Genomic DNA, 15,278 nt, shown 5'->3' with positions numbered 1-15,278 from the left:
CTGGTATTATTATTATCTTCAGGTGTTACTATTACATATCAAGCCGCAAGAAATTTCAATTCATTAAGAATGTTCGATTGGTGAATGTATGTTTCTTGACTGAATGTTATAGCAATGATCTGTTCCATAAGCCCTATACTTCCAATATAAATAGTGGTATAGAAATTCGCTGAAGCTTGCAAACCACATTTTTGCCAAAGCTACATTAATAAATAACGGGCTTAAAACATCTTGAAAGCACCCTTCATCGTACTTCCTGATAAATTATGTAAATATCAGCCAGCATAGTTGATTGAGTGTGTGGAATTCCGATTGTTGACAACAAAAACGGGCTATAAACCGCCCCCACTCCGCTATGGTAATTTTTGAAGACAGAGAAAATTGGAATAGAGGATAAAGATAACTAATATAGAATCAATACAAAATAAAATAAATAGGAAATACCAATCTGACGTGGGATAAATTGTGAAGAGTTCTGGATTGGAGGGGTGAAATGTCTTGACACGATCGCGTCACGTCGCGACACGAAAAGATCTAATCTTCCCCGATTCATCCCCTTAGCCGGCCCATGCACTCGTAGTTTTTCGTCTTTCTTTGCTCTCTTTCCTTTCGTCACACAATGGGCCTCTTCGATCTTCCGGAGGTGCCCCATTCAGAACCTGTCCGGCCTCCCCAAGAGCCGCCTTCATCCCCTCCGTCCATTTCCTCCGATACTGGTGGCCGCCGCAGAGCCAGAAAGCCACCGACGGTCACACCTCGATCATTCCGACGATTCTTTACCCCACGCTCCCTCCTGCCTACCGCAGATAATTCGACCAACCCATCTACCAGTCGCCAGGCCTTACGGGCTCTTACTTCGCCGGCTGTCAACCGCCTGGGTCCAGCATTCTCGAGAACCTCCAAGGCTGGCAGCACTAGAAGTCCCCACGATGGCTTACCCGAAGACTTCATTCGCACTCCAAGCAGGAAGCGCAAGAACTCGTTCTCTTCTGCCATCTCTCCACTACAATCCTCGCCGCTGAAGAGGGTTCGTGTCCGGTCTCCGACGGGCGAAGTGGAACATGATATGACAATTCGAGATATCGACCTCCGCCATAGAGAAGCGACCCCGCCGAGTCCACCAAAACAATCCAAACCGGTGGCACCTGTGCGTCGTTCCAAGGCATTGCAAACCTCTGGCGCATTGTTCATGCGAACCGCGATGGGTTCTAGAGCAAACAGGACGACCCTGCGATCCAACTCTGGCGCTGGTTGGTATTCACCACATAGCTTATCTGCTCGTTTCTAATCCATTTATTTAGGATGGCAAGATCTTACTTCCAACTTCTATTCTCAAAGCCAGGACCGTCACACATGTGCTAGCTATGCATCAGAAGGCTCACCGGCCTTGCCGTTCTGCAATGCTTCATGTAACAGTAAGTCATGCAGGTCCTGACTGTTGCAAACAAAATCTAACCCACAGGAAGCAAATTCGCTGGTTGCGGTTGGCGACGAAGAGGGTGGTATTCGACTACTAGACTCCTCAATCGACGAAGTCGCTGGCTTCACTGATGCGTACCTCGGGTTCCGTCCGCACATGAACTCGATCATGGATCTTGAATTCTCATCTGATGACATGCTACTGGCCACAGCATCTGGTGACCAAACATCTCTTATTATCGATATGACAACACAACGACCCATTCATTGCCTATCGAATCACTCCTCCTCCGTCAAGCGCATCCAATTCCAACCGGCTTCCAATAACAAGGTTCTTGCTACATGCAGTCGAGATGGAAATGTCAACATCTGGGATCTTCGTTGCAAAGGGTTTGAACGGCCTGCATTGCAAGTCCAATGCTCTCTGTCCGAAGCCGAGAATCCCTCGACTGCTGCGCCCCCGAAGATGCTATACCCGCACGTTCTCAACACCATTGGAGGGGCTCATGCCTACACGACTTCCCAGAAACCGGCAATGGACAAGAATGAAGTACCGCCCTTTGGCCGGACCGACATCACCGTGACCTCGCTCGCTTTCCTGTCTCCTGGACGTGAAAATCTCTTTGTCACGGCTTCTGAAGCCAGTGCAAGTGTGAGATTATGGGACTTGCGAACCGCACATAACAACCGCCGCGGTCGACCCGTGATTCCGCTATCTACAACACAGGAGCCGGAAAGCCACGTGAAGTATCGACGCTTCGGTCTTACTTGCATGGCGTTTGGAGGAGATGGTGCACGGCTGTATACTCTTTGCCGAGACAACACGGTATACACATATTCAACCTCGCATTTGATCCTCGGAAACGCGCCTGAACTTTCGGTCAATAACAACCGTCCACGTCGGACTGGAGGCTCTGACAAGGATGGCCTCGGACCTCTCTACGGGTTCCGTCACCCTCGTCTCCAGGTCTCTACCTTCTACGTAAAGCTGGCTGTCCGCAAAGCGAATGGCGATCACCCAGAGATGCTAGCTACTGGAAGCAGTGACTTCTGTCCTATTCTATTCCCTACCGATGAAAGATATTTCAACCCCCTTGTACAAACACCCCCTGAAAGTCCGCCCACTCGGACGTCCCTCTTCACCACCCGCTCTGGCCTGCGTCGCACGAACTCCGGAATTGGCTTGTCTGGACGTCTTGAAGACACAATTCCGATCCACCAATCCGGTACCCCTCTTGTTGAAGGCCACCAGAAAGAAGTCACTGGTATGTCATGGACCCAAGCCGGTGAGCTTATCACTGTGAGTGACGATTACACCGCTCGCTGCTGGCGTGAAGGACCTGAGGCTCGTGACCTTCGAAACGGTGGTGAATCGGAGGGCAAGCGCTGGCAGTGCGGCTGGGCTGATATGAAAGACTCTTACGACGACGAAGACGAATGATTCATCCCGCTTCTTTTGTGATTTTTACTCTCAGCATTCTTCATGGCGTTTGGATGTTTTTTCCTTCACTGTTGGGCATTTCCGTGGCGCTTGGGAGGGCATTCTTTTTCTAGCGCAGCATACCCGTTATTATTCTGGCCTGCACCCTCTCGGAACTTTAATTCTGCTCTTATTTGACTACTGAATCGAACGGTTTCCTACTTTATCAAGAAAATTGACTACTTAAATATATTTTCATAGTAGAAAATTGCCCGGCACATGCTTCTTGGGCAGGACGAGCCTGTGAAAATCCCCGAATCATCCCCCCCGGAAAAAGCCCCGGCAAATCATTAGCATAGTCAGAATTGCAATTATTCCATTGAGTCTAAAGATATAAATTTCAGGCAAAGTGCCCAAGTAGAAGTCAAGTGGGCGATAAGAGATAAGGGCGGTCAACCTCGAAAAAAAGTTGCCGCTGAACTCCAACCCAGACTTACACCACAAGAACACCCACAATGCCTCACAAACACAAGAGACGCGGAGAGGCTGACAAGTCGTGAGTACAAAGAATAGATAACTCCAGGTTCCAAGTCTAACGAGTCCTCACATCAGTCTCTTCAACCTGCCACCCTCGGAGATCGCCAAATCACTCCCAGTCCGTGACGCAAACAAGCCAAAGATAGGCAAAAACGGCAAGCCAATCAAGCAAGGCAACAAACAAGGCGACAAGAAGAACCAAGGCCAAGATCAAAACTCAAGCGCGAATAAAGCACCCAGCAGCCGCCGCAAGACCGTCTCCGAAGATGATACCCCGGCAGCGTTCCGCCGCATAATGCAATTCCAGCAAACAGGCCGGCGAGCCCCCTCCGGACTGGAAACCGGCGAGAACAAGAAGCGCAAGCGCACCGGCGCAGAGGCTACAACCGAGTCAAAGAAAAAGCCCGCACGAGGCACAAAGGCCGAAGAATCCAAACCGGCCGCCGGGAAGACCGCAATGCCCAAGATCCTTCCAGGCGAACGGTTAGCCGAGTTTTCGGCCCGCGTTGACCGCGAGATGCCCTTATCGCAAATGACCAAGACAACTAAGTCCGGCGAGGCCAAGACCAACGAGCAGCACAAGCTGACGAAGCACGAGAAGCATCTGCTCCGACTGCAGTCCGGGTGGCGTGAGGAGGATAAGAAGATCCGCGAGAAAGAGCAGGCGGAGCGAGAAGAGCGCGAGGCCGAGATGGAGGATGAATTGCAGCAGTGGAAGGAGTGGGAGATTGAGGCTGGAGGCAAGGCTGCTAAGAAGCGAGCGGCTGCTGCTGCGGCACGGAAGAGTAAGAAGAAGGGGAAGAATGTTGATGGGGAGGAGGGTGCTCCTGATAGTGGTGATGATGACCCTGATCCCTGGGCGAAGCTGAAGAAGCGTGATCAGGAGCGGAAGAGGAATCCGTTTGATGTTGCGCCTGCGCCACCGTCGTTGATTAAACCTCGGGAGATCTTTAAGGTGCGTGGTGGGGCTAAGGTTGATGTTGCCAATGTGCCTACTGCTGTTGGTAGTTTGAGACGGCGAGAGGAGTTGGCTGGTGAGCGGAGGAATATTGTTGAGGAGTATCGTCGGCTGATGGCCGAGAAACGGCAGTGATATATACGAACGAGGACGGAGTTATAGGGCTATAGTTTCATGTATCTACTTTTGAGAGATCTGTTCATATGCAGTAGCAGTGGAAAGTGAGATTTCTACTGCTGATCGTCTATTTCACATCATATTACTGCCTTTTTTTTGATAATTGGAGTAGTCAACACACGATCGGCTTTAGTGACCGTGACCGTCGTCCGCCTTTTGCTCAGGATCCAGCTTGATGATAGTGTCAATGCGCATGATGGCTATGCAAGCCTCGACGGCACTCTTGAGCTGCTTGACCTTGCTCATGCTGGGCTCCAAAACACCCGCCTTAAGGGTGTCGTGAACCCGACCCTTGGACAGATCCAGACCGTAGTTGCGGTAAGTCTTCTTCTTGGCGATGGCCTTCTCCTCCTCGTTGGCATCGCCGTCCTGCACACGCTGTGACAGGGCGTGGCGAACGCGGAGCTGGGCGACGAGCTCGGATGAATCCTTGGCTGCGTTGACTGCCAGAGTCTTAGGGATGACGAGAAGAGACTGTGCGAACTCGCCGATGGCCAGTTGCTCACGAGAGCCCTGTAGAAGAGCATTAGAAATCATATACAATAATTGAAGTCGCGACCAATAAAACTTACCACTGTCACTGCGAATTCTTCAAGGTAGATGTGAAGTGCTGTTTCCACGGCTCCACCGCCAGGAACGATGCTTCCGCTCTCCAGAGTCCGCTTAATAGCGCAGAGAGAGTCATGCACAGAGCGCTCCATCTCGTCCAAACTGTATTCGTTGGCACCACGGAGAATAATGGAAGCGGAGTTGTGGACCTTGGTGCCCCTGACGAGGATGCACTCATCGTCCGAAATCCGTTCTTGCGCAACCTCCTCGGCATGTCCAAGGTTTGATGCGTCGAACTTCTCATCTCCGTTGAGGTCAGACAAGGTGCTGACCAGGGTGGCACCGGTGGCCTTGGCGATACGGCGCAAGTCCTCCTTCTTGCAACGGCGAACTGCCATGGCTCCACGCTCGACAAAGAGCTTGAGAACCATATCATCAATACCCTTTGTCGTAAGGACGACATTGGCACCGGACTTCAGGATCATCTCAACACGCTCGAGAACAATGCCCGACTCCCGCTCACGGATCTTCTCCAATTGATCGGGGTCCTCCACTGTAATCTGAACACCAAGCTTCATACGCTCCTTCTGCAGGTTCATATCCAGACAAGCGATCTTGGCGTCGGTAACATGGGTCGTCATAGCCTGAGAAGCAACGGTGCAGTTCAAAGCATAGCCGTCCACGAGAACGGATTCAAGGCCACTCTTTCCGTGGGCCTTGAGCAGGTTCACAGCCTTGACGGGGTATTTAACCTCGCCTCTCTGGTTGACGGACTTCACCTGGAGCATTGCATCCACACACATGTTCGCAAAGAAGTCAGAGTCGGAACCGAGAATCTTGCTGGACATGGAAGTCTTCGCAATGTTGACCAAGCTATCCCTTCCAATATTATCCACCTTTGTCGTAACATTCTCGTTCATATACTTGACGGCTTCGCGCAGGGCAAGACGATATCCTGTGATGATGGTCGTGGGGTGGATTTTGTTCTTAATTAGCTCGTTTCCTCTCCGCAACAGCTCTGCGGCGATAAGAACGACAGAGGTTGTGCCATCTCCGACCTATTGAGATTTATAATCAGCAGGTGCCTGAAGGGTTGATGCAGAGACCCATACCTCCTTATCCTGTTGCTGGGCCAGATCAACGAGGATCTTGCCCGCAGGGTGCTCAATATCCAGCAAAGACAGAATGGTAGCGCCATCGTTCGTCACAGTAACATCCTGCCAAATGTTAGAAGCTGTAATAAAGCTCTGCGGGGTTGATCTGTTTCCATACCCCTATGTCGTCCACCATCATCTTGTCCAAACCGGAGGGACCGAAAGAGCTCTTGATGACATTTGCGATGGCCTGAGTCGCCAGAACTTCAAAAAGTTAGCTACTGTTCCCGAGGAAAGCGTATTCATTTAAGAACTCGACATACCAGTCTGCTCACGGACATCAGCACCGGTGATTTTCTGCCCACCCAGGACTGTGTGCGAGGTTTGTCAGTTCATTGAAAATAACAACAGTCAATCGGATAAATCTCACAGAGTGTGTCCGCATTCCGCGGTGCTTCAAAGATGCCTGCCATGATAACAGACGAAATAAAGTGAGCTATTCGAGTGCGATGGCAGAGCTGTCTGGCTTCGGGGGGGTGCTGTGGGCACTAAAAGTTCTGCCAGGGCGGTGAGCCATTTTTCGATATCGCATCCCACTTTGAGAGGAGTCACACCCGACTTCGCTTCCCCCGCAACTTACTCCTGGTTAAGGCCTTGCTCTCTTTGTCTAGTCAGACAGTCGTTTCCTCTCTTTTACCATGGCTAGCCAGAATCCCACCGACGGCCCCGCCGCTGAGGGTGCTGCTGCCCCTCAAGCCCTGCCTGACCGCACCGCGAACCCCGCTGATAACCAGACGGGTGAGTCGAAGAATGCCGCTAAGAAGGCCGCGAAGGCTGCCAAGCTCAAGGCCGAGAAGGCTGAAAAGAAGGCCGGTGCCAACAAGGGAGAAAAGGCACCTAAGCCCGAGGCCAAGAAGGCTCCCAAGAAGAAGGCCGAGGGTCCCCCTCTGATCGGAATTGATGCGAAGAAGGACACCGAGTTCCCCGAGTGGTACCAGCAGACGGTAGTGAAGAGTCAGATGCTGGACTTCTACGATGTCTCTGGATGCTATATTCTCAAGGTAAGCTGTGAAATTGATCAAGATAGAGAGACAATGGCGCTAATCTATATACACTGTATAGCCCACTTCGTACTTCATCTGGGAGGAGATCCAGGACTGGTTCAACAAGAAGATCAAGAGCATTGGTGTCAAGAACTGCTCATTCCCTCTGTTCGTATCGGAGGATGTCCTGCAACGTGAAAAGGACCACATTGAGGGATTCGCCGCTGAAGTCGCCTGGGTCACGCACGCGTAAGATATCACTTGAGCCACGGTTGTTGTATACACTAACATACCATATCAGTGGCTCCACCCCTCTCGAGAAGAAGATCGCCATCCGCCCTACTTCAGAGACCGTTATGTACCCATACTACGCAAAGTGGATTCGCAGCCACCGTGATCTTCCCCTGCGTCTCAACCAGTGGAACTCAGTCGTCCGCTGGGAATTCAAGAACCCCCAGCCTTTCCTCCGTACGAGAGAGTTCTTGTGGCAAGAAGGGTACTGCTCTTGTACTTTCCCCCTTACTGTAGAAAACATGCTAATTCTGATTCCACTAGTCACACCGCACACCTTACAGAAGCTGCTGCCCGCGAAGAAGTTCTCATAATTCTCGAATGGTACGCCAAGATTTATGAGGAGCTCCTCGCTGTTCCCGTTATTAAGGGCCAGAAGACCGAGAAGGAAAAGTTCGCCGGTGGTCTCTACACTACCACCGTCGAAGGTTACATCCCTGCCACTGGACGTGGTATCCAGGGTGGCACATCCCATGGTTTGGGCCAGAACTTCAGTAAGATGTTCGGTATCACCGTTGAGGATCCCTCTGCAAAGGAAGGTGAGAAGAAGGATCCTCTCCTCGTCTGGCAAAACTCCTGGGGTCTGTCGACCCGTACACTTGGTGTCATGGTTATGGTCCACGGTGACGACAAGGGTCTGGTTCTCCCTCCTCGTGTGGCCGAGACCCAGGTTATCATTGTCCCCGTCGGCATCACAGCCAAGCACTCCGAAGAGGAGCGCGAGAAGCTGATGGCCGAGGTCAATGGCCTCGTCACTGTCCTCGTTGCCGCCGGTGTTCGGGCTGAGAGCGACCTGCGCAGCTACTCCCCCGGCTGGAAGTTCAACCAGTGGGAGATGCGCGGAGTGCCCCTGCGCCTTGAGTTTGGCCCCGGCGAGTCCGCTGGTCACTTCGTCACCGCTGCCCGCCGTGACATGGGCAAGGATGGCAAGACCACCATCCCTATTCCCGAGCTGTCCACCGCTGTTCCCGAGCTGCTGGAGACCATCCAGAAGGATCTTTACACCCGGGCCGACAACGAGTACAAGGCCCACCGCAAGCAGATCACCAACTGGGACGATTTCACCCCCGCTCTCAACGACAAGAACATCTGCGTTATTCCCTTCTGTTTGGTTGAGGAGTGCGAGGACCAGATCAAGGACATGTCTGCCCGTAAGGCCGAGGAAGACTCTGGCGTGGCCGAGGATGCCAAGGCCCCCAGCATGGGCGCTAAGTCGCTGTGCATTCCTTTCGAGCAGCCTGAGGGTATCGAGGCCGGTGTTACTCGCTGCCTGAACCCCCACTGCAGCCGCTTTGCCGAGAAGTGGTGCATGTTCGGTCGTTCCTACTAAGCTGGCTGATCTATCATCTTGCCATCGTCTGCATTTACCTGTCTCTAAATGATGTCGAGTTTTTTTGTGCAATTGGGGAGTCAACGAAAAGACAAGCTGGTTGCATAAGGCTGTGGTGGTGTGGAATATCCGAATGATACCTTTCCCCTTTGTGTTATACAGTTATGGGGACTTATGGAGGCGTTGCGCCATGTAGTTGAAATGAGAATATGAGAAGAAACGATCCTTTTTTTAACTAAGCTGCAAGTTCATTCAATCTCAGGATAGTAATAGCTTCAGTAGATCAGTAAAGCAGGACTTATTCTTGTCTCTCTGCCGTCAAAAGCACCTGTTATGTTCGTCAGGGTGTACTAGAACATTTAGCCCAAATGAGGTTTAGAATCGGTGAGTAGCCCTCCGGCCGTAAATTCGGGGATTGAGTAAGCCGTCATCCTTAAGTTTCGAGGACCAAAGGAAAACACTTATGTTTCCGGGTCGGCTATGGCGAGGAAGTGTACCCTCATCAGTTCAATCGACCTCTAGTGGCTTATAGTCGTTTCATAAACCACATATACCGCAACAGTCTTGAGGACTGCATGATGCTTGAGATCTTTGATGTATGACCCACGCTCACAATCAATGATGATTCATTTGCCACTTTTATAGCGTTAGATACCCGCAGGGTCACCGATGCTTGAGATGTGTGTCGTTTCCCCGAATATACCATGCCCATATCCTAGACATCTGGCGCGCTCATGAAATATATGCTTTAGCTTGTCGACACTGTAACCATAAAGAACTTGTTTCCTGGAATTGGCTATAGTAAGGGTGAACGAGAATAGATTTGAAGGTTCCAGAAAGCCCACAACCCCAAGGGGAAAGCTCCTTCTGGAAGTGAGCAGTCAACGTCTGGGATAAATATGATAATGAAGAATAGAGCATCTATTTATGCGAAAGAGGCAAACCAGTAGCATAAACAGCGGTACAGTTTTAGGTGGTGAGGGATTAGACCAAGGAGGATCTGTAGCAGCTAGAGGTCTTCTTAGGGGTTGGGATATCACGTGATAGCAATACAGCATGCAGAATAACAAAGGATTGAAAGTTAAGTTAGCTGATAGGAAGTTTTTATAGATATCTTCCAATCGAGTAATATACATAGAGAAAAGTTGAATAAAAACAAACGCTTTGTTGGCTATAATACAGATTTGTAATAAGAAGGAACGGTATGATAAAACTCCGGCCAGACTATGCAATCAGTATTGAGATAAAAAAAAAAGAAAGAGTTTTCCCATGGAGGAGGACGGGCAAGGTCCATAGTAGAGCAAAAGAAAGGTACAGGGATGGGAGAGACCGACTTGGGTGAATGTAGAGATAGGGTATTGTAGACAGGAAATATAAGACCAAAAATGGAATGTAAGAGAAGGAATGATGAGTACGAATATGAGAATAGCGGCTTGGTATCCCAGTGTCGGGGAAGACTCAAAAAGACTGAAAGGCTTTTGTATAGAGAGATAGAGAAAAAGCGCAAGTCATGAAAGCATCATTATCATGTGGAGAAAAGCAAATATTTCCCGTACATTAGAAAAGCGCCAGAGGAGACCAACTTTAGCATAGCTAGTAAGTCTCAACAGAGCGAGAGCTGCGAAGCTGCAACCGTGCAGGAGACAGCGGCGAGAGACTGTTCTCATAGGCATTGGAGTTAACACCCCGCCCAGTACGCTGCGGCCAGTGCATGAGCTTCAGGGCCTCATCAGAGGAGGCAGCGTCGATCACATATCGAACATTGTTTTCGTCCACGCCTTCGACCTGCACGCGAGGAGGGGGCATGTTCACACTAGGGAGGTGGATGATATCGTCATCATCACTGTCTTCCTGCGAGTCACTGGCTGACGGAGTCGAGTGTGCTTGCATACAGTAAATTGTGCCCGGGGTGGAGGGCATATCTGGGGCAGCATGAACCATCGTAGCGAGAGTGCCAGCGGATTCTGAGCGGCCGCGCTTGCGAGAGGCAGCAGGAATCTTGGTGTTGGGGGCTGACGTGGGGAGTTCGTTGCTTGCACGCAGGACATCCAGGTAGGTGATTGGTTCGCCGGCAATGAGTCGTGGGGCGATTTGTTCTTGGGGCTGGATATCATCCAGGAAGCCCGGGCTTGGGGGAGGGGCGTCGGTGTGACGACGGCGGCCTGGGGAGCCGACGACCTTTCGTCGGATTCTGTCGTAGCCGACGCTGGATGAGATGCTGCGGCGGGACTCGGAGTTGCGTTTGTGTTTCCTGAATGAGCCCTTCTTTGCTAGCCGCCCCTTTGCTGAGGCATTCCGACTGAGGAGGCCTGGCTCGGGATTGGAGCCGGCGAACCTGTCATTGTCTGGCGTGGGTGTGAATGGGGGTCCTGGGGCTGGCACGGGGACACGCCGGAATGCCTCGTGGGAGTTGATCTCGCGGACGATGGCATCTTGCAGAGTCTCGTATGTCGGGTGGGTGCCTGGGATAGATGTGAAGGATTTGCTGAACAAGTCCATCAATTCCGAGGCTTTGAAGCGCGGTGACTGTTTAGGGGGACTGGCTGGACTTGGAACGGGCAAAGGGCTGTTCATGACTTCCGCGATGCTGGGAGCCCGCTTCATACTGCCGGTTGATGGGGTTGGCGGCTGAATGGCACGGTGTGTGATCTTTGGTCGTCCGTTAGAAGCCAATTTAGTGTTGATTGAGAGATCGCGAACGTTCCTTTTGGAGCCTGGCGCTGGTGGTGGTGCCGGAGAATGTGATCTTGATGTCGAAGATGAGCTGCGACTAATTGTAGCAGGTGATCGCGGCACCGAGGGAGCCTCGGCGGCGCCTTCACTATCGCCCATAGGAATGGGAATTGTTGGGCTGTCCGGGAGAGGTGTATTACTCCATCTCTTGCCCAGCTTATAGGCAGGGGGAACACCCAAGCGCTGAACTGGGCTCGGTGGTGCTTCCTCTTGCGGCACAAATCCTTCGTCCGCTGACAGACTAGGTGCCGATATTTGGTGTCGAAGGAGTTGGTTGGATGATCGTTGGGACGAAGTGCCAGAGCCATCATCCTGAGAGGGCTTTTCCGTCCGTAGGTTCTCTGCTGATGCCCATGTGGGCTTGCCAGGGTCACGCTTCCTGGCTTTGCGCCGTACGCTTTCTGGGATACGGACTCTTCCAGGGGCGGCTGGAGATGACCGAGAGCTCAGGTTTGACGAGGTGCGAGAATCTTTACTATATTTCGCAATGTTCCGGTCTGCTACATCCTCTTGGTACAGTGCAGCAAGAATCCGCGAGCTTGCAAGTCCATTTCTGTATTGGATCCGGAGGAACCTAGTCATATTCCGTTCCGCGACATCTTCATTGTATGGGCTGGCAGGTTGAGAGACAGGCTCTGATTTGATCGTCTGAGGGCGTTCCGAGGAAAATATAGCATCCATCAAATCGATATGCCGGCCATTCTGAGGTTTGGAGGCTGTGAAATCAGTGGTACCCGAAGGCGGCATTTCCGATTGAGAAGATGTGGGCCGCTGGAAGGAATCATGCAGATCTTCGAATTGTTTCTCAATCTGATCGAAATGATGAGCCACATCTAGTGACTGCGAAGCGCTTGACGGGAAATCCCCAAAATGACTTCGCGCCGGCGAGTCAACCGTCATATGAAAGTAGGGGTCCCCCACCCGACAGCCTTCGAATCCAAGACTAGTCACCGGTCGAGACGGGTTCTTTTCCGCCTGGAAAAGTCTCTTCAAGGCACCCATCTTGAAGCTTCGAATGTGCTCAAGCACAAAACCTGCGCGAAATTGGAGAACGGCACGCGGCAGTGCTCAGTATAGAGGGGTCACCGCAGTGAGGTTGGGAGAAAAAAGAAGGAAATATGTCAAGCTGACAATCAGTGGAGTAACGAGACCCGGTCGTCATAAAGAATGGAATGATTTGATATCATGGCATCACTTAAAGAATGGAAGACCGTCACACGGCTCAAGTATACATTTCATAGTGGAAAGGAGTTGGGGAAAGAAGAATAGAAAAGTCAACAAGAGCCAAGGAAGTCACTTCCTGGTCCAGTAGATGGCGTGCAGATCCAACACCTTTCTGTGCCTGGATCAGGGGAAAGTGACCCGGTCTCCATGATCATGGCGGAGCCTGTGGCCGATGAGGCGGACGGTTCGCACGCTAAAAGTTTAAGAATACCCCATCGCGTCTCTCCCTTTGTTCACATCACTTGCCCTGGGGATCACAGCTCGAGGCCCGAGTACATGTACTCCCCCGAGTCTTCACGACTACGATTAACGGTCTCGTGCACGCAGGCCCCATTCGAATGGGGTCAAGCATGCAGCTAGCAGATATTTTGCCTATGGAACAGCGCATTCAGGCTGCATAATAGGCTGGAAGCTTAACAAAGTCGGGCCCCATCCGAGATAGGGGTCCACATAGGAGTTTTGTTGACAGGCGAAAACGCCAACATCGCCAAATTCATTTCATTGGAGGCAGCAGTTGTAAATTTCCTGGCAGCAGCCCAATCAACGGGCCAGTGATGAATTTCAAATGCCGAGGAGCACAACAAAAGTGGGTTGGGGTTTGGATTGTGGCATGCGATGGAGCCTCCAATTTCCGCACGAGTCTTCATTGGTGTGACGAGGTGATCGACACAAAATCGAGCCGTCTGGTGCCAGGAGGAACTGCGAACCAAGTGCCAATTTTGGAACGTCGGATGCCCGGAGTTCACAAATAGCAATATACCTAGTAGCCCTGACTAGAACATGCAAGCGTGACAGGGGTCAGCGAGAGACAAAGAAAAGCAGAAAAGCAGAAAAGCAGGAACGCAGAAAGCGAAAAAAGTAAATTTTAGGGTTCCCAAGTTCAACTCCGCAAAATGGCAAACTCGCCAACTCTCAACTCTTCAGGGGGATTTTGAAACACTAGTAAGTTGATGCAAATGATCCGCTCGGAACCTTGTTGGTTGTTACTTGGTTGTGCTGAGGTGCGATGCGGGTACATGTATGTGGATTCACGTTAGTTACATATATAGAGTTCTTTAATCTCACAATGAAGATGCAACAATGTGTTCTTTACACGAACTCTTGCCCTTGGCTTCTTTAGATCGATCGATTCCGATTCCGATAAATGGGTCCGATCGTCATCACATTTTGTCACCGCCGATAGCTGGCATTTAACCGCCCGGGAATGTCAACTTTAACCAACCCCTTTTTTGTTCGGCATGCACTTGCTTGGTGTCTTTTTCTCAATGAGGATTCTGATGGAAGTTTGAACTGACTAATACGCAACTATTCTTTCCTTTCTATAAGTTAATGTCAGTACAAAATGTTGTACTGCATGTACTAAAATAGTACAGGGGGAAATGAAGAGAAACAAAAATAGGATCTAGACTAACGGCTAAGAAAACTTAGGTACTTATCAATTGTCAAGTTGACCCGAGACATATTCTACCACTTCAAAGCATAAATTCACTATTAGAGAATACGAAATCTTTATTTACATGTATGTGCACTTTATCATCTCTTTTTGTCATTTTTAGGTTCTACCCACTGACACGCCGGACGCTTTGTTTTGATCAGTCTACATTTAATGAACAAAGTCGTTTGTTGTTTATACCTGTGAATGATTTTCTTGTATAACAGCCTTCTAGCTTGATGACACGTGATATTCTTGATATGACTGCAGTTACCTATACGACAACTTGATAGCAGTAGTGTGTGCGATTGCGTCCTGAAATGCTAGAAATATGCTTGAATTGTCCTCTGATATATAGGAACTAGAACTCTTTGACGCAAATTTTGTCGGATATCACGAACAACTTCTTTATCGTTCAATCTTTTAATGTAATCTATGGAACTAAAAGTGCGATTCGACAAGGATGGTTCCGTTTTAGTTGCTGGAGGTAAATTTAGATTATAGTGACTTGGGGAATCCATTTCTATGTGACAAACTATTTACGATGCCATGTCTTCTGTCCCTGAACATTCGGGGATTCTGCCTTTATGTCGGCATGATAGATACCCGGGTTGATGTAGGAAGTGATGGCGAGCGATCCGTCACGTTGAAAAGCAAACGCCAAATACGTGTAGCCTATGTCCATTCCCCTCTGTGTGCCTTTCCCCTATATTCTCCAGTGCACGTACGAAGCCATCATGGTACTGGTCTCGCTGCTTGAGACGTAGGTACTGGCCCAAGCCCGAAGCCATAGCCCCGTCCGTCTTTGCATAACGAATGCCAGGGATGTACAGTTTCACATCAGGCAGGGTTGAGTTGGGCGCGATGCCAAAGTAGTGTGTCATTCTGCCGTATAGGTCAAAGGGATGTGCGAGAATCTCATCAAAGGGGTCCTGAACGATGAGGTCGTCTGGTTATTGAGAACAAACTAACAAAGCCCTGGGCATATGAAGGTGCTTACTGGCTTTGCCGTGGATTTCGTTACGGTACAAATCCGCCACTTCTGCAGCGGATGTCTGCCTATTGGGCACT

At 50.4% G+C, this 15,278-nt stretch overlaps 6 protein-coding genes across 6 annotated transcripts; 3 read left to right on the top strand and 3 right to left on the bottom strand.

Annotated features, from left to right (window-relative positions):
• Window positions 1-619: 619 nt before the first annotated feature.
• Window positions 620-2,860, top strand: PENARI_c042G09661 (uncharacterized protein; the record flags this gene model as incomplete). The annotated part of the gene is made up of 3 exons (XM_022637176.1): window positions 620-1,250; window positions 1,302-1,415; window positions 1,467-2,860. 3 exons carry the CDS (start codon window positions 620-622, stop codon window positions 2,858-2,860), a joined length of 2,139 nt encoding a protein of 712 aa, XP_022482976.1.
• A 494-nt stretch (window positions 2,861-3,354) lies between these two features.
• Window positions 3,355-4,469, top strand: PENARI_c042G03994 (uncharacterized protein; the record flags this gene model as incomplete). The annotated part of the gene is made up of 2 exons (XM_022637157.1): window positions 3,355-3,395; window positions 3,452-4,469. The coding sequence occupies 2 exons, from the start codon at window positions 3,355-3,357 to the stop codon at window positions 4,467-4,469; spliced, it is 1,059 nt and encodes a 352-aa protein (XP_022482978.1).
• A 171-nt stretch (window positions 4,470-4,640) lies between these two features.
• On the bottom strand, window positions 4,641-6,627 carry PENARI_c042G09753 (chaperonin-containing T-complex alpha subunit TCP1; the record flags this gene model as incomplete). The annotated part of the gene is made up of 6 exons (XM_022637177.1): window positions 4,641-5,024; window positions 5,084-6,118; window positions 6,173-6,277; window positions 6,333-6,418; window positions 6,478-6,525; window positions 6,585-6,627. The coding sequence occupies 6 exons, from the start codon at window positions 6,625-6,627 to the stop codon at window positions 4,641-4,643; spliced, it is 1,701 nt and encodes a 566-aa protein (XP_022482962.1).
• Window positions 6,628-6,852: 225 nt separating this feature from the next.
• On the top strand, window positions 6,853-8,818 carry PENARI_c042G01148 (proline--tRNA ligase; the record flags this gene model as incomplete). Its single annotated transcript, XM_022637149.1, has 4 exons — window positions 6,853-7,215; window positions 7,277-7,446; window positions 7,499-7,693; window positions 7,753-8,818. The coding sequence occupies 4 exons, from the start codon at window positions 6,853-6,855 to the stop codon at window positions 8,816-8,818; spliced, it is 1,794 nt and encodes a 597-aa protein (XP_022482980.1).
• Window positions 8,819-10,411: 1,593 nt separating this feature from the next.
• Window positions 10,412-12,553, bottom strand: PENARI_c042G05410 (uncharacterized protein; the record flags this gene model as incomplete). Its single annotated transcript, XM_022637165.1, has 1 exon — window positions 10,412-12,553. One exon carries the CDS (start codon window positions 12,551-12,553, stop codon window positions 10,412-10,414), a length of 2,142 nt encoding a protein of 713 aa, XP_022482960.1.
• Window positions 12,554-14,792: 2,239 nt separating this feature from the next.
• On the bottom strand, window positions 14,793-15,091 carry PENARI_c042G10433 (uncharacterized protein; the record flags this gene model as incomplete). The annotated part of the gene is made up of 2 exons (XM_022637180.1): window positions 14,793-14,882; window positions 14,936-15,091. 2 exons carry the CDS (start codon window positions 15,089-15,091, stop codon window positions 14,793-14,795), a joined length of 246 nt encoding a protein of 81 aa, XP_022482992.1.
• Window positions 15,092-15,278: the final 187 nt, after the last annotated feature.

This window comes from Penicillium arizonense, assembly GCF_001773325.1.
Source record: "Penicillium arizonense strain CBS 141311 chromosome Unknown PENARI_contig042, whole genome shotgun sequence".
Classification (NCBI taxonomy): Eukaryota; Fungi; Ascomycota; class Eurotiomycetes; order Eurotiales; family Aspergillaceae; genus Penicillium; species Penicillium arizonense.
Note: the sequence above shows the minus strand (reverse complement) of the source record. Positions and strands in the feature narration are given on the sequence as shown.